Source organism: Microchirus variegatus, assembly GCF_963457635.1.
Source record: "Microchirus variegatus genome assembly, chromosome: 14".
NCBI lineage: Eukaryota > Metazoa > Chordata > Actinopteri > Pleuronectiformes > Soleidae > Microchirus > Microchirus variegatus.
This window is the reverse complement of record NC_139815.1, coordinates 26,306,624-26,332,893: the sequence shown is the minus strand read 5'-3', so window position 1 is coordinate 26,332,893 and position 26,270 is coordinate 26,306,624. Positions and strand designations below refer to the sequence as shown.

The following is a 26,270-nucleotide window of genomic DNA, read 5'->3' as shown; positions in this document are numbered from 1 at the left end:
AAATTTAGTGCTTTATTTAAATGAACTCATAAGAGGGAGAGACGATGAGCAACAGCAGCAGCTCTGGTGCTGCAGGTTCATTTCTCTGTCTTTAACACCGACTTAATGCCATCACAGTTTAGTTAACTGCATCACAACTAAATCCGGATTAGTGGGATTACTTTGAGTCCTTACCTGCTTCTTAAAAAAAACTAAAATGAAGTAAATAAACACACACAGTGATCCATTCTTGTAATTAAACTAAATTTAAACAAGTGTCATTTCTATTGTACAATATTGAACAGGAGTCACAAAAGTGCACAGAGGCATTGGTTCAAAATGAAGGTTCATACATCGTTAGGTTTCTGGTGAAAAATGAACAAATAAAGAGAAAAGAAGAAGAAAATAAAAGTCCCTTGATCTCATGACAAAGTTCAAAAACAGTGATGGTAAAACATCGACTCATAACATTTCAGTTCTCACCGAGTAAATATGCAGTTTACAGCAGCTTCTTCTCCTTTGATTCTCAAAATGGACTCAAAACTTCACCGTAAAAAACATGTGACCGTCGACAGTTTTATTAGAATATTGTACAGTTGAGATTGAGATGATTAGGGTGAAGGAAAGGTAACATGGTTCTAGAAACAGAAGCAGAGAAGCACCAAACAAAAATAATAAATAAATGACAAAAAGGATTAGGGTGAAAAGATCAGTGTCACATAATAATAAGAATAACAATAATTCACCCGGTCGAGTAGCTTTAACGTCCCGTCACCTTCAAATCAACCTCCACCACAACAAACACCAGAGTGAAAGACGCTCTTCAAAAACCTGGCAGACAAACATCTTTGTTCCACACACACACACACACACAGTTCACTACAACACAGGCTTTATATCATCATCATTATTATTGTTAATAATTGTGGATGTTTTTGAAAGAGTTTCCTTGTTTTTGTCCTTTTCATTTCCTCTTCACTTCCTCCTTTAACGACTCACGCCCTCGTCAGAACTCGCCCTTTTCTTCTCACTCGTTTTATTCGTCAGGAAATTCAGATTTCATTCAGTCCCCCCCCCCGAAAAAAAAATTATTATTATTGTTTAACATTATTGTTGTTGTTATGGTGATGTCGTCACTTGGCCAGTTCTCCTCGCCAGGTGGACGTGGCAGACTCACCTGGAGGCACTTTGTGTCATGGCCGTCGTCGCGTTATGTGCATAATAAATCGAAAACGAGTACAAATCCTCTTTGAACACACCTGAGATAGACGAGAGGCAACAGCAGCGAGGACGGGCAGAAGAAAGAGGGGGCGGAGTCACGACAATTAACACCAATTATTACAGTGAGCGATGCTTTGTGTCTTGTTCATTTTAGCCCTTTTTTTTAACCTTCCCTTACTCTGAGCTCAGTGTAGAAAGCAGCGCTGCAGCCTTCAGAAGAAACCAGACAGATGGACAGAATCTAAGAACCCTCCACCGCTCACCCCTCACCCTCACCCTCACCCTCACACACACAGATAAGCTCAGAGTGTCACTCTTGATTTAGTTTCTACACCAGCACACAAAGTGGAACCGTTGGGTGGACGTCACCAGTTTTTCCCTCTTCTTTCCTCGCATGGTCGTGTTTATTAGGGAGGGGTGGGGGTTAGGGAGGGAGGGGTGGGGGGAGAAGGTGCCACATAGTTTTCTGCCGTGAAGACGCTCTGTAGTGAAGCTCTCGTACGCCGACCTCTGACCCCCGTCAGCTCTGTGCCACTTCCCCCTCAGTTATCCACGCCCAGCTTGGACAGACCCTGCCTGACCTCGTGGAGCTCGTCGATCTTTCCGTCCAGAACGTCCATGAAGCGCTTCAGCTCGCCCTTCATGTTGCCCTGCTTCTGTCGACTGTCGTCCAGGTCCATCTGGAGGCCGCCGAGCCTCCCGTCCAGCTCCTTGTTCTTTGTCTCTGCAGTCTGTGGACGGACGGACGACATTAGATCACAGGGACGTAAAACTAAAAGCTTCAGATGTAAATCTTTCTCATTATTTGTTTAGAAAAGCACAGATCTGAAAACTCCTGCTCTTTCTGACCTTTGGAAACAAAAACACGGCTCAAGGGCCAGTTTCAAAGAGGAAAATGTTTCCAGTTTCATATTGAATTTTATTTTTATTTTGATGCTCTGATACCAATTCATATAATCCTTTCCTGTATCCTCTGCACCAACTATGAGACTTTTATGAGCTGAGAAACAAACATCTGAGTCCACAGGTTTGTTCTTTACTACCAGAAAAACCTCCAGAACATGAATGAATGAATGAATGAGTGAATCTTAACATAAAATCAATAACTGAACAAGGAACAGGCTGAAGCTCAAAGCTTATTTTAGTCTAATCTGTATAATTAATTGAATAACCCAGAATTATCAGCCACAATTACCTCGAAACCTAATTTAAAATGTTAAAATGAATGATAATCGCTAGAAACACGTCTGTATACTATCAAATATAAACACTAGGTTTTAGTCTTATAAATGACTCCAACAGGTCTTTTCTCAAGTTTAATTACAGGCTCCATATTTGTCACCGTTGTCTTCTTCTGAAGAGCAAAGATAGCATGCTACGCTTACAGCACCCTCTGCTGGACAACCTGTTATTTACTTTAAAATTTCTGATGCATTTATACGGCTGGATATTTTTGAACGTGAACTGTTTTTTTATGTTAAGATTTGAAATGATCCTATAATATAAAGTGCATTCATATTTCTACTTAAAGTTTTTTCCCCATGTGAAGTTTATTTATTCATTTATTTATTTTGTACAGTTTGCAGCCCTCGATCTTTGAAAATCTCTTTCTTAAAAATATTTCAAAATTTCAAAAATATAATCTAATCAGGATCTTGTGAATCAGCATCACTACTGATGTCCTTAATCCATTTGATTCAAACAGCATTTTCACTTCAATCAAAGAAAAATGCCTCTACCTTTAGGAGACGAGAGATGTTTTTTAATGTTATGTATGTGAGGACAGAGAGTGTGTCAGACTTGTAGGCGTCAGGAGTGACACATTAATACCAAAGATACCATTGAAGGGAGGGGTTTAAAATAGGAGTGCTAAATAGGTGTTGCGCCTGCATGACTGTATCCTCCAGCTGACGTCTGTAACCTGATCTCCACACGGGGGCGTCTGCTTTAAATAGCGTGGAGCGACGAACATGAACACAGAGGTGGACGTAGTTGGGCTAATTTAAATTTTTTTTTTAAAGACAACATTGGGGGAAAAACACATGATTTGTAAACAGGAGCTTCATTTGATATGTGTTTTAATAACCTGAGAATGACACTGAATATTTTTGGTTTCATGCTCAGATGCTCAGACACAGAAGTATTTGATAAATCCTCCTCATCCTCAGTCTGAAAACAGCCGGTTAAATAAACTCCTGCTTCAGTCTACACAGACATTCATCCAGCTTTTGTAGACAGAGCTTTGCTCAGGAACTCCAGGCATGTACATGTTGGTTTTATTCCTCCCTCTGCTCAGCACATGCATGACAGCTTAGATGATAAAACCCTGCTCTGAGTGAGTCGGAGCAGAGACGAGCGTCACCGTCAGTGCTCTTCATGTCAGACCTGGCACTGACTAATGTGTGCAGTCATTCACCGTGTTCTGCACGTCTGCTTTTGATCAAAGTCTGAGATTACTCAATGAGACCAGCCTTAAAATGGGTGTGTGACTCCATGATGTGCTGGCAACAACACAACGTCACACCCAACGTGTGTGTTTAGGTGCATGTGATGGTGTTTAAATCCAGACTATTCCATTTATCACCTTTTAATAACATAATTGGCAGCTGCAATGTTCTACATGTGGTTTAATTTAAACTAATCACCGTTGTTAATAAGGTCTAAATAATCCTCTTTTTCGTTGGTCCTGCACATTATTTCAAAATAAAAGCCTTGTTGTTAAAAAATGAATGGAAACGGACCAGAAATGCTTTAGCGCTGCTACAGGACGGGTTTTATTTGTGACACGTGTGACAGATTAAGACTTTGAAGAGAGAGAGAGAGAGAGAGAGAGAGAGAGAGAGAGAGAGGACTCAGACTGTCATTGTCACACTTTCACTTAACCGTGAAACTTTCTCTTTAAACAAACTCTGCTGCTGTTGTCACGTATAGGAATCCATCAGCTGCTGAAGGGAAACGTCTGTGAGCGACATGGACGAGGGAAGGGAAAACCTTTTGAAAAGAGGCAGTAAATCCACTCACAGTATTGTGCAGGGAACGGACCTTTATCCACAGATACAATAACCGTGGCGCGTGTTTACGCGACACGTGGCAGGAACGTTGTGTCATCGGCCTTCAGGCAGACACATGAATATGAAGTGTGGCAAGTGTTTGCTTTTGCCTCGGAGCCTCGAGCGTTTGCTCGCTGCGACGGACCTCGTGTAAATCACCGCCGACAGGAACGTTTGGCGTTTCTGCGCGTTTTTCCACATACCTGCAGTTTTGTTGTGATGCTCTCACACTCGCCCATCAGCTGAGGGATTATCTCTGCCTGCTTCCTCAAGTTCTCCAGCTCCTAAAAGGAAGGAATTCAAACCAAGGAAAATAAACAGATGGTTTTTTAAAACTAAGTTTTCTAAAGTAAAAGAGTAAAAGAAATGAATGGTTGATTATTCTTCTATACTATCAACAAATGTACAGTGCAAAGCAGATGACGACACATTAAAAAGAAAATCGCCACAGACTGAAATGACGTTTTAGCCTCGACTCTTGTTTTTCTATTGTTATTATTTTGTGCTTTCCTCAATAAATCCTGTCACTCTTATAAGCACTTGACTTTTTCCGAGTCACCTGCAGCAGCTTTGTTAATTGCTCAGTTCCTGTTTGGTCCTGGACACGATGATCGCTTAATAATTCATAGGCACTTGTGTTTTTTTTAATTGGAAGAATGGAGCATGTGTGTGTGTGTGTGTGTGTGCATCTTCTAGAAGAAGGTGAGTCACTGGGCAGATGAGTCTCTGTGGGTCGTCTGTTGTGTCGATTCTCTGCAAACAATGACGCTTGGTATCCTGCAGGAGCTGATGGTCACTGTTTGCAGTATCACATTAGAATGTGTGGACTGTAGAAAACACTGCAGACCCCCAGAGACTAGAGTCTTAGGCCTGGTTCATGCTAGACCAAATATTTTCACTTTTAATGATTTCTTAATCATCAACATTTAAGAAGCTGAAAAATAAGAAAAAATAAGCACCACTGCAAAGAGGCCAAAAAGTGAAGAGAAGTTCATCTGAACAAAGACCTAACTAACCTGAAAACTGACATTTATTTGTTTGAACATAAATATTTTTACCGTGATGACAAAGTCTCACCTGCTCTTTGTCGCGCAACTCAGCCTCCAGCTCCTTCACTCGCGCGCTCAGTTGGGCGTTTTTCTTCTTGTCCTGTTCAACTTGATTACACTCTGATTCTAGTTCTGCAATCTGACAACGTAAAGAAAAGGAACTGCTTTTAGAAAAATGTTGACACTTAATAAATGTGTTCATTCTGAATATTAACAGTCAAACTTCATTTACATAGCACTTTTCATACACACATAATGTATAACACACACCATTAGGGCTGTAAAGTGGTTATTTTCATAACTAATTCATCTTTCTTTTATTTTCATGATTAAGTGATTAGTTATTAGGTCCATAAAATGTTAATCAGTGTGTCCTAAACCTCAAAATGATGTTGTCAATTTTGTCCACAAGCCAAAAAGAAAAGAAAGAAGAAATTTAACATAGTAAACATAGTATAGTATGACATTTTTGTCACATTTTAGACGACATACTAAACCATTACTTCTTTTGTAAAAATTTTGGACCAAAAAAAATGCTCAAACAAATTGTCAAGTTTTCAACGACAACAACGTTTTTGTCAAATTTTGGCCCAAATTTTTTTTCAAAATAATGTCAAATTTTGGACAACATAGCATAGTATGACATTTTTGTCAAATTTTGGACCAAAAAAAAGAGAAGATAACATTTTGGACGACAGCATAGTGACGTTTTTGTCAAATTTTGGACCAAAAAATGTTTTTTCAAAAAAATGGTCAAATTTTGGACCTCATACTATACTACAACTTTTTTTGTCAAATTTTGGACCACATACTAAAGTATTACTTTTTTGTCACATTTCGGATGACGTAGTATAGTATGACTTTTTTGTTAGTTTTTGGACCAAAAAAAAGTTCAAAGAAATTGTCAAATTTTCAACGACATAGTATAGTATGACATTCTTGTCAAATTTTGGACCAATTTTTTTTTTTAATTTTGGACGACATAGTATAGTGTGACTTTTTTTTGTCAAATTTTGGACCAAAAAAAAAGAGTTCAAAGAAATTGTCAAATTTTCAACGACATAGTATAGTATGACATTCTTGTCAAATTTTGGACCAAATGTTTATAAAAAAAAAAAGAAAAATTCAAATTTTGGACGACATAGTATAGTATGACATTCTTGTCAAATTTTAGACCAAATTTTTTTTTTTAATTTTGGACGACATAGTATAGTATGACTTTTTTTTGTCAAATTTTGGACCAAAAAAAAAAGTTCAAAGAAATTGTCAAATTTTCAACGACATAGTATAGTATGACATTCTTGTCAAATTTTGGACCAAATTTTTTTTTTAATTTTGGACGACATAGTATAGTATGACTTTTTTTTGTCAAATTTTGGACCAAAAAAAAAGTTCAAAGAAATTGTCAAATTTTCAACGACATAGTATAGTATGACATTCTTGTCAAATTTTGGACCAAATTTTTTTTTTAATTTTGGACGACATAGTATAGTATGACTTTTTTTTGTCAAATTTTGGACCAAAAAAAAAGTTCAAAGAAATTGTCAAATTTTCAACGACATAGTATAGTATGACATTCTTGTCAAATTTTGGACCAAATTTTTTTTTTAATTTTGGACGACATAGTATAGTATGACTTTTTTTTGTCAAATTTTGGACCAAAAAAAAAAGCTCAAAGAAATTGTCAAATTTTCAACGACATAGTATAGTATGACATTCTTGTCAAATTTTGGACCAAATGTTTATTAAAAAAAATTTTTTTTTCAAATTTTTGACGACATAGTATAGTATGACATTCTTGTCAAATTTTAGACCAAATTTTTTTTTTAAATTTTGGACGACATAGTATAGTATGACTTTTTTTTGTCAAATTTTGGACCAAAAAAAAAAGTTCAAAGAAATTGTCAAATTTTCAACGACATAGTATAGTATGACATTCTTGTCAAATTTTGGACCAATTTTTTTTTTAAATTTTGGACGACATAGTATAGTATGACTTTTTTTTTGTCAAATTTTGGACCAAAAAAAAATGTTGAAAGAAATTGTAAATTTTCGACGACATAGTATAGTATGACATTCTTGTCAAATTTTGGACCAAATGTTTTTAAATGTATTTTTTTTTTCAAATTTTGGACGACATAGTATAGTATGACTTTTTGTCAAATTTTGGACCAAAAAAAAAATGTTCAAAGAATTTGTAAATTTTCGATGACATGGTATAATGACGTTTTTGTCAAATTTTGGACCAAAAAATGTTTTTTCAAAAAAATGGTCAAATTTTGGACCTCATACTATACTACAACTTTTTTTGTCAAATTTTGGACCACATACTAAAGTATTACTTTTTTGTCACATTTCGGATGACGTAGTATAGTATGACTTTTTTGTTAGTTTTTGGACCAAAAAAAAGTTCAAAGAAATTGTCAAATTTTCAACGACATAGTATAGTATGACATTCTTGTCAAATTTTGGACCAATTTTTTTTTTTAATTTTGGACGACATAGTATAGTATGACTTTTTTTTGTCAAATTTTGGACCAAAAAAAAAGTTCAAAGAAATTGTCAAATTTTCAACGACATAGTATAGTATGACATTCTTGTCAAATTTTGGACCAAATGTTTATTAAAAAAAATTTTTTTTTCAAATTTTTGACGACATAGTATAGTATGACATTCTTGTCAAATTTTAGACCAAATTTTTTTTTTAAATTTTGGACGACATAGTATAGTATGACTTTTTTTTGTCAAATTTTGGACCAAAAAAAAAAGTTCAAAGAAATTGTCAAATTTTCAACGACATAGTATAGTATGACATTCTTGTCAAATTTTGGACCAAATGTTTATTAAAAAATTTTTTTTTTTCAAATTTTTGACGACATAGTATAGTATGACATTCTTGTCAAATTTTAGACCAAATTTTTTTTTAGAATTTTGGACAACATAGTATAGTATGACTTTTTTTTGTCAAATTTTGGACCAAAAAAAAAAGTTCAAAGAAATTGTCAAATTTTCAACGACATAGTATAGTATGACATTCTTGTCAAATTTCGGACCAATTTTTTTTTAAAATTTTGGACGACATAGTATAGTATGACTTTTTTTTTGTCAAATTTTGGACCAAAAAAAAATGTTGAAAGAAATTGTAAATTTTCGACGACATAGTATAGTATGACATTCTTGTCAAATTTTGGACCAAATGTTTTTAAATGTATTTTTTTTTTCAAATTTTGGACGACATAGTATAGTATGACTTTTCTTTTGTCAAATTTTGGACCAAAAATTTTTTTTCAAAGAAATTGTAAATTTTCGACGACATAGTATAGTATGACATTCTTGTCAAATTTTGGACCAAATGTTTTTAAATGTATTTTTTTTTTCAAATTTTGGACGACATAGTATAGTATGACTTTTTGTCAAATTTTGGACCAAAAAAAAAATATTCAAAGAATTTGTAAATTTTCAACGACATAGTATAGTATGACATTCTTGTCAAATTTTGGACGACATAGTATAGTATGACTTTCTTTTGTCAAATTTTGGACCAAAAAAAAAAGTTCAAAGAAATTGTCAAATTTTCAACGACATAGTATAGTATGACATTCTTGTCAAATTTTCGACCAATTTTTTTTTTAAATTTTGGACGACATAGTATAGTATGACTTTTTTTTTGTCAAATTTTGGACCAAAAAAAAATGTTCAAAGAAATTGTACATTTTCGACGACATAGTATAGTTTGACATTCTTGTCAAATTTTGGACCAAATGTTTTTAAATGTATTTTTTTTTTCAAATTTTGGACAACATAGTATAGTATGACTTTTTGTCAAATTTTGGACCAAAAAAAAAATGTTCAAAGAATTTGTAAATTTTCAACGACATAGTATAGTATGACATTCTTGTCAAATTTTGGACCAAATTTTTTTTTAAATGTTGGACGACATAGTATAGTATGACTTTTTTTTGTCAAATTTTGAACCAAAAAAAAAAGTTCAAAGAAATTGTCAAATTTTCAACGACATAGTATAGTATGACATTCTTGTCAAATTTTGGACCAAATTCTTTTTTTTTAATTTTGGACGACATAGTATAGTATGACTTTTTTTTGTCAAATTTTGGACCCAAAAAAAATAGTTCAAAGAAATTGTCAAATTTTCAACGACATAGTATAGTATGACATTCTTGTCAAATTTTGGACCAAATTTTTTTTTTAATTTTGGACGACATAGTATAGTATGACTTTTTCTTGTCAAATTTTGGACCAAAAAAAAGTTCAAAGATATTGTCAAATTTTCAACGACATAGTATAGTATGACATTCTTGTCAAATTTTGGACCAAATTTTTTTTTTTAATTTTGGACGACATAGTATAGTAAGACTTTTTTTTGTCAAATTTTGGACCAAAAAAAAAAGTTCAAAGAAATTGTCAAATTTTCAACGACATAGTATAGTATGACATTCTTGTCAAATTTTGGACCAAATTTTTTTTTTTAATTTTGGACGACATAGTATAGTATGACTTTTTTTTTGTCAAATTTTGGACCAAAAAAAAATGTTGAAAGAAATTGTAAATTTTCGACGACATAGTATAGTATGACATTCTTGTCAAATTTTGGACCAAATGTTTTTAAATGTATTTTTTTTTTCAAATTTTGGACGACATAGTATAGTATGACTTTTCTTTTGTCAAATTTTGGACCAAAAAATTTTTTTCAAAGAAATTGTAAATTTTCGACGACATAGTATAGTATGACATTCTTGTCAAATTTTGGACCAAATGTTTTTAAATGTATTTTTTTTTTCAAATTTTGGACGACATAGTATAGTATGACTTTTTGTCAAATTTTGGACCAAAAAAAAAATATTCAAAGAATTTGTAAATTTTCAACGACATAGTATAGTATGACATTCTTGTCAAATTTTGGACGACATAGTATAGTATGACTTTCTTTTGTCAAATTTTGGACCAAAAAAAAAAGTTCAAAGAAATTGTCAAATTTTCAACGACATAGTATAGTATGACATTCTTGTCAAATTTTGGACCAAATTTTTTTTTAAATTTTGGACGACATAGTATAGTATGACTTTTTTTTGTCAAATTTTGGACCAAAAAAAAAGTTCAAAGAAATTGTCAAATTTTCAACGACATAGTATAGTATGACATTCTTGTCAAATTTTGGACCAATTTTTTTTTTAAATTTTGGACGACATAGTATAGTATGACTTTTTTTTTGTCAAATTTTGGACCAAAAAAAAATGTTCAAAGAAATTGTACATTTTCGACGACATAGTATAGTATGACATTCTTGTCAAATTTTGGACCAAATGTTTTTAAATGTATTTTTTTTTTCAAATTTTGGACGACATAGTATAGTATGACTTTTTGTCAAATTTTGGACCAAAAAAAAAATGTTCAAAGAATTTGTAAATTTTCAACGACATAGTATAGTATGACATTCTTGTCAAATTTTGGACCAAATTTTTTTTTAAATGTTGGACGACATAGTATAGTATGACTTTTTTTTGTCAAATTTTGAACCAAAAAAAAAAGTTCAAAGAAATTGTCAAATTTTCAACGACATAGTATAGTATGACATTCTTGTCAAATTTTGGACCAAATTTTTTTTTTAATTTTGGACGACATAGTATAGTATGACTTTTTTTTGTCAAATTTTGGACCAAAAAAAAAGTTCAAAGAAATTGTCAAATTTTCAACGACATAGTATAGTATGACATTCTTGTCAAATTTTGGACCAAATTTTTTTTTTTAATTTTGGACGACATAGTATAGTATGACTTTTTCTTGTCAAATTTTGGACCAAAAAAAAGTTCAAAGATATTGTCAAATTTTCAACGACATAGTATAGTATGACATTCTTGTCAAATTTTGGACCAAATTTTTTTTTTTAATTTTGGACGACATAGTATAGTAAGACTTTTTTTTGTCAAATTTTGGACCAAAAAAAAAAGTTCAAAGAAATTGTCAAATTTTCAACGACATAGTATAGTATGACATTCTTGTCAAATTTTGGACCAAATTTTTTTTTTTAATTTTGGACGACATAGTATAGTATGACTTTTTTTTTGTCAAATTTTGGACCAAAAAAAAATGTTCAAAGAAATTGTACATTTTCGACGACATAGTATTGTATGACATTCTTGTCAAATTTTGGACCAAATGTTTTTAAATGTATTTTTTTTTTCAAATTTTGGACGACATAGTATAGTATGACTTTTTGTCAAATTTTGGACCAAAAAAAAAATGTTCAAAGAAATTGTCAAATTTTCAACGACATAGTATAGTATGACATTCTTGTCAAATTTTGGACCAAATTTTTTTTTAAATTTTGGACGACATAGTATAGTATGACTTTTTTTGTCAAATTTTGGACCAAAAAAAAAGTTCAAAGAAATTGTCAAATTTTCAACGACATAGTATAGTATGACATTCTTGTCAAATTTTGGACCAAATTTTTTTTTTAATTTTGGACGACATAGTATAGTGTGACTTTTTTTTGTCAAATTTTGGACCAAAAAAAAAAGTTCAAAGAAATTGTCAAATTTTCAACGACATAGTATAGTATGACATTCTTGTCAAATTTTGGACCAAATTTTTTTGTAAATTTTGGACGACATAGTATAGTATGACTTTTTTTTGTCAAATTTTGGACCAAAAAAAAAAGTTCAAAGAAATTGTAAATTTTCAACGACATAGTATAGTATGACATTCTTGTCAAATTTTGGACCAATTTTTTTTTTAAATTTTGGACGACATAGTATAGTATGACTTTTTTTTGTCAAATTTTGAACCAAAAAAAAAAGTTCAAAGAAATTGTCAAATTTTCAACGACATAGTATAGTATGACATTCTTGTCAAATTTTGGACCAAATTTTTTTTTAAATTTTGGACGACATAGTATAGTATGACTTTTTTTTTGTCAAATTTTGGACCAAAAAAAAAAGTTCAAAGAAATTGTCAAATTTTCAACGACATAGTATAGTATGACATTTTTTTGTCAAATTTTGGACCAAAAAAAAATGTTCAAAGAAATTGTAAATTTTCGACGACATAGTATAGTATGACATTCTTGTCAAATTTTGGACCAAATGTTTTTTAAAATTTTGGACGACATAGTATAGTATGACTTTTTTTTGTCAAATTTTGGACCAAAAAAAAATGTTCAAAGAAATTGTAAATTTTCGACGACATAGTATAGTATGACATTCTTGTCAAATTTTGGACCAAATGTTTTTAAATGTATTTTTTTTTTCAAATTTTGGACGACATAGTATAGTATGACTTTTTTTTGTCAAATTTTGGACCAAAAAAAAAAGTTCAAAGAAATTGTCAAATTTTCAACGACATAGTATAGTATGACATTCTTGTCAAATTTTGGACCAAATTTTTTTTTTAAATTTTGGACGACATAGTATAGTAAGACTTTTTTTTGTCAAATTTTTGACCAAAAAAAAAAGTTCAAAGAAATTGTCAAATTTTCAACGACATAGTATAGTATGACATTCTTGTCAAATTTTGGACCAATTTTTTTTTTTAATTTTGGACGACATAGTATGACTTTTTTTTTGTCAAATTTTGGACGACAGTATAGTATGACTTTTTGTCAAATTTTGGACCAAAAAAAAAAGTTCAAAGAAATTGTCAAATTTTCAACGACATAGTATAGTATGACATTCTTGTCAAATTTTGGACCAAATTTTTTTTTTTAATTTTGGACGACATAGTATAGTGTGACTTTTTTTTGTCAAATTTTGGACCAAAAAAAAAAGTTCAAAGAAATTGTCAAATTTTCAACGACATAGTATAGTATGACATTCTTGTCAAATTTTGGACCAAATTTTGTTTTTTAAATTTTGGACGACATAGTATAGTATGACTTTTTTTTGTCAAATTTTGGACCAAAAAAAAAAGTTCAAAGAAATTGTCAAATTTTCAACGACATAGTATAGTATGACATTCTTGTCAAATTTTGGACCAAATTTTTTTTTAAATTTTGGACGACATAGAAGAGTATGACTTTTTTTTGTCAAATTTTGGACAAAAAAAAAAGTTCAAAGAAATTGTAAATTTTCAACGACATAGTATAGTATGACATTCTTGTCAAATTTTGGACCAATTTTTTTTTTAAATTTTGGACGACATAGTATAGTATGACTTTTTTTTGTCAAATTTTGAACCAAAAAAAAAAGTTCAAAGAAATTGTCAAATTTTCAACGACATAGTATAGTATGACATTCTTGTCAAATTTTGGACCAAATTTTTTTTAAATTTTGGACGACATAGTATAGTATGACTTTTTTTTGTCAAATTTTGAACCAAAAAAAAAAGTTCAAAGAAATTGTCAAATTTTCAACGACATAGTATAGTATGACATTCTTGTCAAATTTTGGACCAAATTTTTTTTTAAAATTTTGGACGACATAGTATAGTATGACTTTTTTTTGTCAAATTTTGGACCCAAAAAAAAAGTTCAAAGAAATTGTCAAATTTTCAACGACATGGTATAATGACGTTTTTGTCAAATTTTGGACCAAAAAATGTTTTTTTAAAAAAATGGTCAAATTTTGGACCTCATACTATACTACAACTTTTTTTTGTCAAATTTTGGACCACATACTAAAGTGTTACTTTTTTGTCACATTTCGGATGACGTAGTATAGTATGACTTTTTTGTTAGTTTTTGGACCAAAAAAAAGTTCAAAGAAATTGTCAAATTTTCAACGACATAGTATAGTATGACATTCTTGTCAAATTTTGGACCAAATTTTTTTTTTTAATTTTGGACGACATAGTATAGTATGACTTTTTTTTGTCAAATTTTGAACCAAAAAAAAAAGTTCAAAGAAATTGTCAAATTTTCAACGACATAGTATAGTATGACATTCTTGTCAAATTTTGGACCAAATTTTTTTTTTTAATTTTGGACGACATAGTATAGTATGACTTTTTTTTGTCAAATTTTGGACCCAAAAAAAAAGTTCAAAGAAATTGTCAAATTTTCAACGACATAGTATAGTATGACATTCTTGTCAAATTTTGGACCAAATTTTTTTTTAAATTTTGGACGACATAGTATAGTATGACTTTTTTTTAAAAATTTTGGACGACATAGTATAGTATGACTTTTTTTTGTCAAATTTTGGACCAAAAAAAAATGTTCAAAGAAATTGTAAATTTTCGACGACATAGTATAGTATGACATTCTTTTCAAATTTTGGACCAAATGTTTTTAAATGTATTTTTTTTTTCAAATTTTGGACGACATAGTATAGTATGACTTTTTGTCAAATTTTGGACCAAAAAAAATTTTTTCAAAGAATTTGTAAATTTTCGACGACATGGTATTATGACGTTTTTGTCAAATTTTGGACCGGACAAAAAAAAAAGACAACATTTTGGACGACAGTATAGTGACGTTTTTGTTGTCAAAAAAAAAGGTAAAATTTTGGACCTCATACTATACTACAACTTTTTTTCGTCAAATTTTGGACCATATACTAAAGTATTACTTTTTTGTCACATTTCGGATGACGTAGTATAGTATGACTTTTTTGTTAGTTTTTGGACCAAAAATAAGTTCAAAGAAATTGTCAAATTTTCAACGACATAGTATAGTAATGACATTCTTGTCAAATTTTGGACCAAATTTTTTTTTTTAATTTTGGACGACATAGTATAGTATGACTTTTTTTTGTCAAATTTTGGACCAAAAAAAAAAGTTCAAAGAAATTGTCAAATTTTCAACGACATAGTATAGTATGACATTCTTTTCAAATTTTGGACCAAATTTTTTTTTTAATTTTTGACGACATAGTATAGTATGACTTTTTCTTGTCAAATTTTGGACCAAAAAAAAGTTCAAAGAAATTGTCAAATTTTCAACGACATAGTATAGTATGACATTCTTGTCAAATTTTAGACCAAATTTTTTTTTTTAATTTTGGACGACAAAGTATAGTATGACTTTTTTTTGTCAAATTTTGGACCAAAAAAAAAAAAAAGACAACATTTTGGACGACAGTATAGTGACGTTTTTGTTGTCAAAAAAAAAGGTAAAATTTTGGACCTCATACTATACTACAACTTTTTTTCGTCAAATTTTGGACCATATACTAAAGTATTACTTTTTTGTCACATTTCGGATGACGTAGTATAGTATGACTTTTTTGTTAGTTTTTGGACCAAAAATAAGTTCAAAGAAATTGTCAAATTTTCAACGACATAGTATAGTAATGACATTCTTGTCAAATTTTGGACCAAATTTTTTTTTTTAATTTTGGACGACATAGTATAGTATGACTTTTTTTTGTCAAATTTTGGACCAAAAAAAAAAGTTCAAAGAAATTGTCAAATTTTCAACGACATAGAATAGTATGACATTCTTTTCAAATTTTGGACCAAATTTTTTTTTTAATTTTTGATGACATAGTATAGTATGACTTTTTCTTGTCAAATTTTGGACCAAAAAAAAGTTCAAAGAAATTGTCAAATTTTCAACGACATAGTATAGTATGACTTTTTCTTGTCAAATTTTGGACCAAAAAAAAGTTCAAAGAAATTGTCAAATTTTCAACGACATAGTATAGTATGACATTCTTGTCAAATTTTAGACCAAATTTTTTTTTTTTAATTTTGGACGACATAGTATAGTATGACTTTTTTTTGTCAAATTTTGGACCAAAAAAAAAAGTTCAAAGAAATTGTCAAATTTTCAACGACATAGTATAGTATGACATTCTTGTCAAATTTTGGACCAATTGTTTTTTTTTAATTTTGGACGACATAGTATAGTATGACTTTTTTTTTGTCAAATTTTGGACCAAAAAAAAATGTTCAAAGAAATTGTACATTTGCGACGACATAGTATAGTATGACATTCTTGTCAAATTTTGGACCAAATGTTTTTAAATGTATTTTTTTTTTCAAATTTTGGACGACATAGTATAGTATGACTTTTTGTCAAATTTTGGACCCAAAAAAAAAATGTTCAAAGAATTTGTAAATTTTCAACGACATAGTATAGTATGACATTCTTGTCAAATTTTGGACCAAATTTTTTTTAAAATTTTGGACGACATAGTATAGTATGACTTTTTTTTGTCAAATTTTGAACCAAAAAAAAAAGTTCAAAGAAATTGTCAAATTTTCAACGACATAGTATAGTATGACATTCTTGTCAAATTTTGGACCAATTTTTTTTTTTAAATTTTGGACGACATAGTATAGTATGACTTTTTTTTGTCAAATTTTGGACCCAAAAAAAAAGTTCAAAGAAATTGTCAAATTTTCAACGACATAGTATAGTATGACATTCTTGTCAAATTTTGGACCAACTTTTTTTTTAAATTTTGGACGACATAGTATAGTATGACTTTTTTTTGTCAAATTTTGGACCAAAAAAAAAGTTCAAAGAAATTGTCAAATTTTCAACGACATAGTATAGTATGACATTCTTGTCAAATTTTGGACCAAATTTTTTTTTTAATTTTGGACGACATAGTATAGTGTGACTTTTTTTTGTCAAATTTTGGACCAAAAAAAAAAGTTCAAAGAAATTGTCAAATTTTCAACGACATAGTATAGTATGACATTCTTGTCAAATTTTGGACCAAATTTTTTTTTTTAATTTTGGACGACATAGTATAGTATGACTTTTTTTGTCAAATTTTGGACCAAAAAAAAAAGTTCAAAGAAATTGTCAAATTTTCAACGACATAGTATAGTATGACATTCTTGTCAAATTTTGGACCACATTTTTTTTAAATTTTGGACGACATAGTAAAGTATGACATTCTTGTCAAATTTTGGACCAAAAAAAAATGTTCAAAGAATTTGTAAATTTTCGACGACATGGTATAATGACGTTTTTGTCAAATTTTGGACCAAACAAAAAAAAGACAACATTTTGGACGACAGTATAGTGACGTTTTTGTTGTCAAAAAAAATGGTCAAATTTTGGACCTCATACTATACTACAACTTTTTTTCGTCAAATTTTGGACCACATACTAAAGTATTACTTTTTTGTCACATTTCGGATGACGTAGTATAGTATGACTTTTTTGTTAGTTTTTGGACCAAAAAAAAGTTCAAAGAAATTGTCAAATTTTCAACGACATAGTATAGTATGACATTCTTGTCAAATTTTGGACCAAATTTTTTTTTTTAATTTTGGACGACATAGTATAGTATGACTTTTTTTTGTCAAATTTTGGACCAAAAAAAAAAGTTCAAAGAAATTGTCAAATTTTCAACGACATAGTATAGTATGACATTCTTGTCAAATTTTGGACCAAATTTTTTTTTTAATTTTGGACGACATAGTATAGTATGACTTTTTTTTTGTCAAATTTTGGACCAAAAAAAAATGTTCAAAGAAATTGTAAATTTTCGACGACATGGTATAATGACGTTTTTGTCAAATTTTGGATCAACAAAAAAAAAAGATAACATTTTGGACGACAGTACAGTGACGTTTTTGTCAAATTTTGGACCAAAAAATGTTTTTTCTCAAAAATTGTCAAATTTTGGACCTCATACTATACTACAACTTTTTTTTGTCAAATTTTGGACCTCATACTATACTACAACTTTTTTTTGTCAAATTTTGGACCACATACGAAAGTATTACTTTTTTGTCACATTTCGGATGACGTAGTATAGTATGACTTTTTTGTTAGTTTTTGGACCAAAAAAAAGTTCAAAGAAATTGTCAAATTTTCAACGACATAGTATAGTATGACTTTTTTTTGTCAAATTTTGGACCAAAAAAAAAAGTTCAAAGAAATTGTCAAATTTTCAACGACATAGTATAGTATGACTTTTTTTTGTCAAATTTTGGACCAAAAAAAAAAGTTCAAAGAAATTGTCAAATTTTCAACGACATAGTATAGTATGACATTCTTGTCAAATTTTGGACCAAATGTTTATTAAAAAAATTATTTTTTTCACATTTTTGACGACATAGTATAGTATGACATTCTTGTCAAATTTTAGACCAAATTTTTGTTTTTTTAATTTTGGACGACATAGTATAGTATGACTTTTTTATCAAATTTTGGACCAAAAAAAAAAGTTCAAAGAAATTGTCAAATTTTCAACGACATAGTATAGTATGACTTTTTGTCAAATTTTGGACCAAAAAAAAATGTTCAAAGAATTTGTAAATTTTCGACGACATGGTATAATGACGTTTTTGTCAAATTTTGGACAAACAAAAAAAAGACAACATTTTGGACGACAGTATAGTGACGTTTTTGTTGTCAAAAAAAATGGTCAAATTTTGGACCTCATACTATACTACAACTTTTTTTCGTCAAATTTTGGACCACATACTAAAGTATTACTTTTTTGTCACATTTCGGATGACGCAGTATAGTATGACTTTTTTGTTAGTTTTTGGACCAAAAAAAAGTTCAAAGAAATTGTCAAATTTTCAACGACATAGTATAGTATGACATTCTTGTCAAATTTTAGACCAAATTTTTTTTTTTAATTTTGGACGACATAGTATAGTATGACTTTTTTTTGTCAAATTTTGGACCAAAAAAAAAAGTTCAAAGAAATTGTCAAATTTTCAACGACATAGTATGGTATGACATTCTTGTCAAATTTTAGACCAAATTTTTTTTTTTTTAATTTTGGACGACATAGTATAGTATGACTTTTTTTTGTCAAATTTTGGACCAAAAAAAAAGTTCAAAGAAATTGTCAAATTTTCAACGACATAGTATAGTATGACATTCTTGTCAAATTTTGGACCAAATTTTTTTTTTTAATTTTGGACGACATAGTATAGTATGACTTTTTTTTGTCAAATTTTGGACCAAAAAAAAATGTTCAAAGAAATTGTAAATTTTCGACGAGATAGTATAGTATGACGTTTTTGTCAAATTTTGGATCAACAAAAAAAAAAGATAACATTTTGGTATAGTGACGTTTTTGTCAAATTTTGGACCAAAAAATGTTTTTTCCCAATAATTGACAAATTTTGGACCTCATAATATACTACAACTTTTTTTTGTCAAATTTTGGACCACATACGAAATTATTACTTTTTTGTCACATTTCGGACGACATAGTATAGTATGACTTTTTTTTGTCAAATTTTGGACCAAAAAAAAAAGTTCAAAGAAATTGTCAAATTTTCAACGACATAGTATAGTATGACATTCTTGTCAAATTTTGGACCAAATTTTTTTTTTACTTTTGGACGACAGTATAGTTTGACTTTTTTTGTCCAATTTTGGACAAAAAAAAAAATGTTCAAAGAAATTGTACATTTTCGACAACATGGTATATTGACGTTTTTGTCAAATTTTGGACCAAAAAAATGTTCAAAGAAATTTTAAAATTAATAAAACCATGATTTACTTAAGTATGTTGTAAGTATCAAAGATAAAATCAAACTAAATGAAATGGTGAAATACTCAAGAGTTAAACTGGCTTCAACTGACAACTGACAACTAAATAAATCAAAAAATAAAGCTTGAGTTAAAAGTCCTCCACCTGCTTTGAAAACATATCAACACTCTGATGTTATTGAAAGCTGTTTGACATAATGTGGGCAGTTACAACAAATAAATGACTCAATGTGGCTTTTTGTTACGACTTCACAAAAAATGAAAAAAACCCTATCAGGAGATCTGTGGTCGCTCGAGGGGTTGAGAGGCTGAAAGTAAATCAGAAAACATAAGAACCAAGACCATCAAGAGCTTTAAAAACCAATAAAAAAACACAAATTAAATCCAACTGCAATTGGATCTGATTGCAGGTGTCAAACAATTCCTTATTTATTTCTCTGCTGAGCAGGGAGTTTTACGGTGTTGGGTATAAAGTGTGCTATGCCGTCATATTGGGAGAAAATGATGAAATAAAAACAAATATCTACTTTTATGGTAAGTTCTTGGCCAGGAAAAACAAGCACAAGCTCTATATTCACTACTTTACACAATATTGCATAGGCCTGGCTCATGGTGCAGTTTTCTTTAGTTGTTTTTAATAAAAGGAGGCACCTGTTTTTCTGAACTGTCACCTTTTCACCAAGCAGGATCAATGGTTTCATGTCCATCATTTAACCCCCCCCCCCCCGAGGACATGAACAGCAGATTTACCTTTTCCCTGAGCGTGTCACTTTCTGCCTTGCAGACACCGACTTGTTTCTTCCAGCTCTCTACATTAGATGAAGACTCCTGGAGTGCGTCCACCAGCCTGGCGTTATTTTCTCTTAAAGTCTGCAGCTCCGTTTCCCACTTTTTGGCGTTGGTGTTGCTATCAGACAGGAGACGCAGAGAGAGAGAGAGAGATCCAGAAGGAGTGTTATTAATGGATGGTTAGTGCTGAAACGCCTGCAGCTTGTGCGCACAAACATGACACATAATGCTACATATTCCATAACTATTTAATGAAATGTACATCAAACTGTCAAGCTGTGTTAAAAAAAAGGAAAAGAATAAGTGGGCAAAGTCTCAAAGGTCTGTCAGAGCACAGAGTTTGTTTCCGTCATATCAATATGGCTGGAGAGGTTTGGATGTATCTTTAGCATGCATCACTGCCCCCTTCCTTATGCATGGCTGAGGTTAAGTGTGCTACTCTGTCAAATGTGGACAGACTTGCACGGTAGCATTCTGCGGTTCGCCACCACAGTATCACAACTCTGACACATTTCAAGGAAAAGGAAATCCAAATGCAGAGTGAAGGTATTAAAAAAAGGTCAAAGGCAGGAGTGACGACAAACAACTGTAAGATTCTCAGACAAACCTTGAGAACAGAGCTGCTGCTCGGGATTATTTTTATGCAATCGAGAGTTCTTTACCTGGAAATGATGACGAGTTTTCCAAAAGACTTTCAATGATTTCCAGAAAATATTCACATTTAAGAAGCTGAAAAATCTGAAAACTTGTTTTTAATTCTTTAAAAAAAAACAAAAAAAACACCTTAACCGATTATCAAAATAGTTGACGATTAATTTAGTAACTATAGAGGATTTTTTTAATAAGGTGATTTAAAAAAAAAAAAAAAAAGTCAAATTTTGGACCACATACTAAAGTTTTACTTTTTTGTCACATTTCGGACAACGTAGTATAGTAAGACTTTTTGTTAGTTTTTGGACCAAAAAAAAATTTAAATGACATAGTATAGTATGACATTCTTGGCAAATTTTGGACCAAATGTTTTAAAAAAAAAAAAGTTTTTTCAAATTTTGGACGACATAGTATAGTATGACTTTTTGTCAAATATTCACATTTAAGAAGCTGAAAAATCTGAAAACTTGTTTTTAATTCTTTAAAAAAAAACACCTAAACTGATTATCAAAATAGTTGACGATTAATTTAGTAACTATAGACATTTATTTTTAATAAGGTGATATAAAAAAAAATAAAAATAAATGTAGATACTTAAAGAACCAGCTAATAGTAGAAAAAGGGAGATATACAGTATACCCATTACATAACGTATACACACGTCAGTACTGTATACACACATATACAGTATCCTGAAAAATCAACAGTATTTACAATACATTGACACGATACATATTTACAGTGACCATGCATTGTCTTAAAATCTACTAATTTATTTTCTTAACAGAATTAGGTGGATAGATTGTGGATGTATTAAATCTCTCAAAATCTTCAGAAAAAAAGATACAATTCAATTTCAATTTAGACAACGATAAAGAAGTAATTCAATTAGCAGTTAAAAAAAAAAAAAAAAAGTAAAATTAGTACCAAATGAAATTATACTATTATCTATATTATATTATCTATTTATTAAAAGCAACAAATGCGTAAAACAAATAGACTTGGAAGACTAAGTGTTACCAACCCAAGCAGATGTTCATTAATTCATATGTTCATTAATTCATATTTTCTTGTGTGCACTAAGACTTATGTATTTGCTGGTTCTGCTAATTGGTCTTTGGCCTGAATTAAATACAATTATTTTGTGATCCAGTACTAAATCTGGGTAATTCAACTCCTGGCAGTTTTATACTGCTCTGATGTCACAGGGTCATTTTAATCCCATCAGGAATTACATCTGGTGCTTTATGCAATTTCTAATTAATACCGTCAGAGCCTGGACTATAAAGGCCACGTTTGATGGACATTTGATGAAATGATTTCTGAGATGTTTGGATCCTCACAGCAACACTGAGGTGAAGTGGGAGAATATTTGAGCAAAACATGGAGCCAAGACAACAAATGAGATGTAAAAGAGATGAAGAGCCACTCTGGCCAGATCAAGAGGCCTTTTTTGGATACTGTACAATTTGGATAACTCTGAATGAATCGATACGATTGTTAATATACTGAGTTCTTGCCATACACTCAGTGATCTACTCCACTTGGTGTACGTTAAAATAATCCATCCCAAAGTCTATGTATTTTTCTGTGTTTATCCGTTTCATACATGCAGTGTTTCCTCCAGTGTTCATAAGAATGTCACAACACATTTGTTCAGTCAAAACGGTTAAAAATTTTGGACCAAATTTTTTTTTTAATTTTGGACGACATAGTATAGTATGACTATTTTTTTGTCAAATTTTGGACCAAAAAAAATGTTCAAAGAAATTGTAAATTTTCGATGACATGGTATAATGACGTTTTTGTCAAATTTTGGACCAAAATTTTTTTTTTCAACAAAATTGTCAAATTTTGGACCTCATACTATACTACAACTTTTTTTTGTCAAATGTTGGACCACATACTAAAGTATTACTTTTTTGTCACATTTCGGACGACGTAGTATAGTATGAATTTTTTGTTAGTTTTTGGACCAAAAAAAAGTTCAAAGAAATTGTCAAATTTTCAACGACATAGTATAGTATGACATTCTTGTCAAATTTTGGACCAAATGTTTTAAAAAAAATGTTTTCACATTTTGGACGACATAGTATAGTATGACATTCTTGTCAAATTTTGGACCAAATTTTATTTTTAATTTTTGACGACATAGTATAGTATGACTTTTTTTTGTCAAATTTTGGACCAAAAAAAAATGTTCAAAGAAATTGTAAATTTTTTCGACGACATGGTATAATGAAGTTTTTGTCAAATTTTGGACCAAAAAATGTTTTTTAAAAAAAATTGTACAATTTTGGACCTCATATTATACTACAACTTTTTTTTTGTCAAATTTTGGACCACATACTAAAGTATTACTTTTTTGTCACATTTCGGATGACGTAGTATAGTATGACTTTTTTGTTAGTTTTTGAACCAAAAAAAAATTTCAACGACATAGTATAGTATGACATTCTTGCCAAATTTTGGACCAAATGTTTAAATTTTTTTTTTTTTTTTCAAATTTTGGACGACATAGTATAGTATGACTTTTTTTTGTCAAAATCACTGTTGTATATTTTGTCTTTTGTATTTTAACATTATTATTATTGGCACATTGTTATTAAAGATGGGCTGAAGTTCTAGCAGCAGTGGTGCACCAAATGAATATGGGGGAAAAAAACACGAACATGATGTGCACTTTTAAGGCCTTACCTCAGTTCTACTGCACTCTTGAGCTGTTCGTTCTCCGTCTGCAGAAGAACGTCCTCTGGACCGACGTGCGAGATTTTCTCATCGTCTGTGCCATTAATGCTGGACGCCTGGTTGGTGGAGGGCGTGTCACGTCCAGACTCCTGGCAGGAGACAGTGGGACACTTGTTATGACTCAAAGTTGATTCTGAGTTTTCCAAGGCTACATCCACATGACTTCATTTCCATTTGAAAACAAACTTTTAGTCAAAACTACCTGCTTCCAGATACTTATATTAGCTCCGTTTAAGAAGTCATCCACATCCATACTGAAGAAGCTTTATGTTCACAGCTGATGAGAAGCGATCGTCATCATTTCCTTTTTGCTCGTCTATAGTAAAATGCAGCCCGGGCGTTCCTCTCACATCGGACGAAGAATGTGTGTGTTTTTAAACAGAAAAAGAGTAGTGTTGATGCAGCCCAGTGTGAAAAGAGGCCGTGTGCTTCTTTCAATGAAACGCTGTACAAAAAAAAAATCTGGACACGTCGGCGATGACAGCGGAGGAGTGAGGCCCGGAAGGTCTGTGAGTCTGATTCTTGCCATCTGGAGGCTGAGCAGGCAGAGAGCTGACCTGACAGACGATTACCAAACCACAAGAACTGGAAATCGAATCGGGTTTACTCGCCAGCAGATTGTTGTTTCTATTATTTTTACATTATTATTCTCATTTGCTTTGTCATCGATCGCTGCGGTGCCTGCCAGGCAGCTATTGACTAAGAATGACTATCAACCTCTCACTCATAATGACTCAGTCTCGCCAGAAGCTGTCTCACAGACACAGAATCTGGTGTTTGAATCATCTCATGCGTGTGAAGAGAAGTGAGGTTAAACTGAACCGGGTGAATTTCTGTGCGCTCTAATGTAGACGTCCACAGTCACTGAAGGGAAAAAAGTACTCAATCAGAATCTTAGAGATGTCATTTACCTGGGAGTGATTACTCAGTGTCTCCACCTTCTCCTGAGACTTGTCCCTCGCTAGCTTGGCGGCTTCCTTTACCTCCTGGAACTTCTCAGCAAACTGGAAATATTTAAAGAGAGGTGAACAAGCTGCAGTCATGAGTTGCCGACAGTACGAGCTGATGTGTCATTCACAGCTCGGCTCTTCTTAAAACAATTTGGGCGATCACAGAAATAATTGGCTATTAACCGTCACACTTGAGTTTTAGGACAAGCAACGTGAATGTGCTCGTCTTACCTTAGACAGCTGCTGCTCTGAAGCAAAGCCCAGTCCAAACACAGTGTTGGCCCTGCTGTCTGCCCACTGACCAAACTTCTGCGATGTCTTGGTGAACGTCATGTTGGGCGTGATGGTGCTGTTGATGATCACCTGTTAGGATGAAACTTTATTATTATTATCACTCGTTTCGAGCCTTACTGAAAATGGCGCTGGAAATGTGCTATTCTGGCACCTTGTTTTACGTACACCTCTTCAACTGCTCATTAAAACAAATAACTACTCAGGCAATCATGTAGCAGAAACCCAAAGCATGTAGGCATGGACAACAAGTGACTGGACAGGCAACGGAGTATTTTAGAAACTGCTGATCTATTAGGATGTTCATATGCTCTGTTTTCATTCTAGTAGGGATGTGAATCTTTGGGTGGCTCACGATTCGATTCGATTGAGATTCTTAGGGTCAAGATTCGATTCAAAATCGATTCTGGATTCAACGGATTCGATTCATACGATTCCCGATTCAAAAATTGATACAATGCATAGTGTGTTAAGGCAAATTATGGCATCAAAACAATACAGTTTGTATAAGATAATGTGATCATGTGATCACACAAAGGCAAACTTAAGACAAAAGTTAACATTTATTCATTCAAAACAAATAAAAACTTACTTACTGTACAAAAAAATAACTTGCATAAATCATCAAATAGAAACTTAAAAAAATATATATATTTAAAAAAATAATTAAAAATAAAAGTTTATGAATCAATTCAGAATCGAGGATGATTAGAATCGCGATTCCTATGTGACGTTTTTCTGTCGCCCAATCAGTCTCGTTCCAACCTGACCGTACCATTGTACTCTGGTACCACAAGGGAAGGGTGACGAATATGGAACGGTATGGGCTGGTTATTTTAGGTACTATTCCTAATGGAAACCAGTACTGTACCTGTAACTGAACCGTTCTACTCAATGGAAACACGGCTATACATAATCATCTCTAGGGTTTACAAAGAATGACCAGAACAACATATCCAGTGAGCAGCTTTTCTCTTGGCTTAAATGGCTTGTTGTCGACGCTGGTTTGAGACCATAGAACGGCAACAGTAACTCAAATGGAGACTTTTCTACAACTTCAATATGTAAAAGAGCTACAGCAGCAGAGAAGCACTTTGTGTGCCACTCCAGCTACATAATTGGGTTTCCCCGTGTACCTAAAAAAGGTCAGTGATGATGAGTGTAG

General features: G+C 31.5%; 1 protein-coding gene across 1 annotated transcript in view; it reads right to left on the bottom strand.

The window, feature by feature from the left end:
* Nucleotides 1-239: 239 nt before the first annotated feature.
* homer2 (homer scaffold protein 2) overlaps nt 240-26,270 on the bottom strand; it is a 48,826-nt gene continuing 22,795 nt past the window's right edge. The window contains exons 3-9 of the mRNA XM_083901065.1: nt 25,046-25,177; nt 24,776-24,868; nt 23,814-23,953; nt 20,427-20,583; nt 5,328-5,438; nt 4,454-4,534; nt 240-1,931 (exon numbers count right to left, since the gene is read on the bottom strand). Coding sequence (XP_083757191.1) covers nt 1,743-1,931; nt 4,454-4,534; nt 5,328-5,438; nt 20,427-20,583; nt 23,814-23,953; nt 24,776-24,868; nt 25,046-25,177 — 903 coding nt within the window. The 3' untranslated portion in view covers nt 240-1,742. The remainder of the gene's footprint in view (nt 1,932-4,453; nt 4,535-5,327; nt 5,439-20,426; nt 20,584-23,813; nt 23,954-24,775; nt 24,869-25,045; nt 25,178-26,270) is intronic.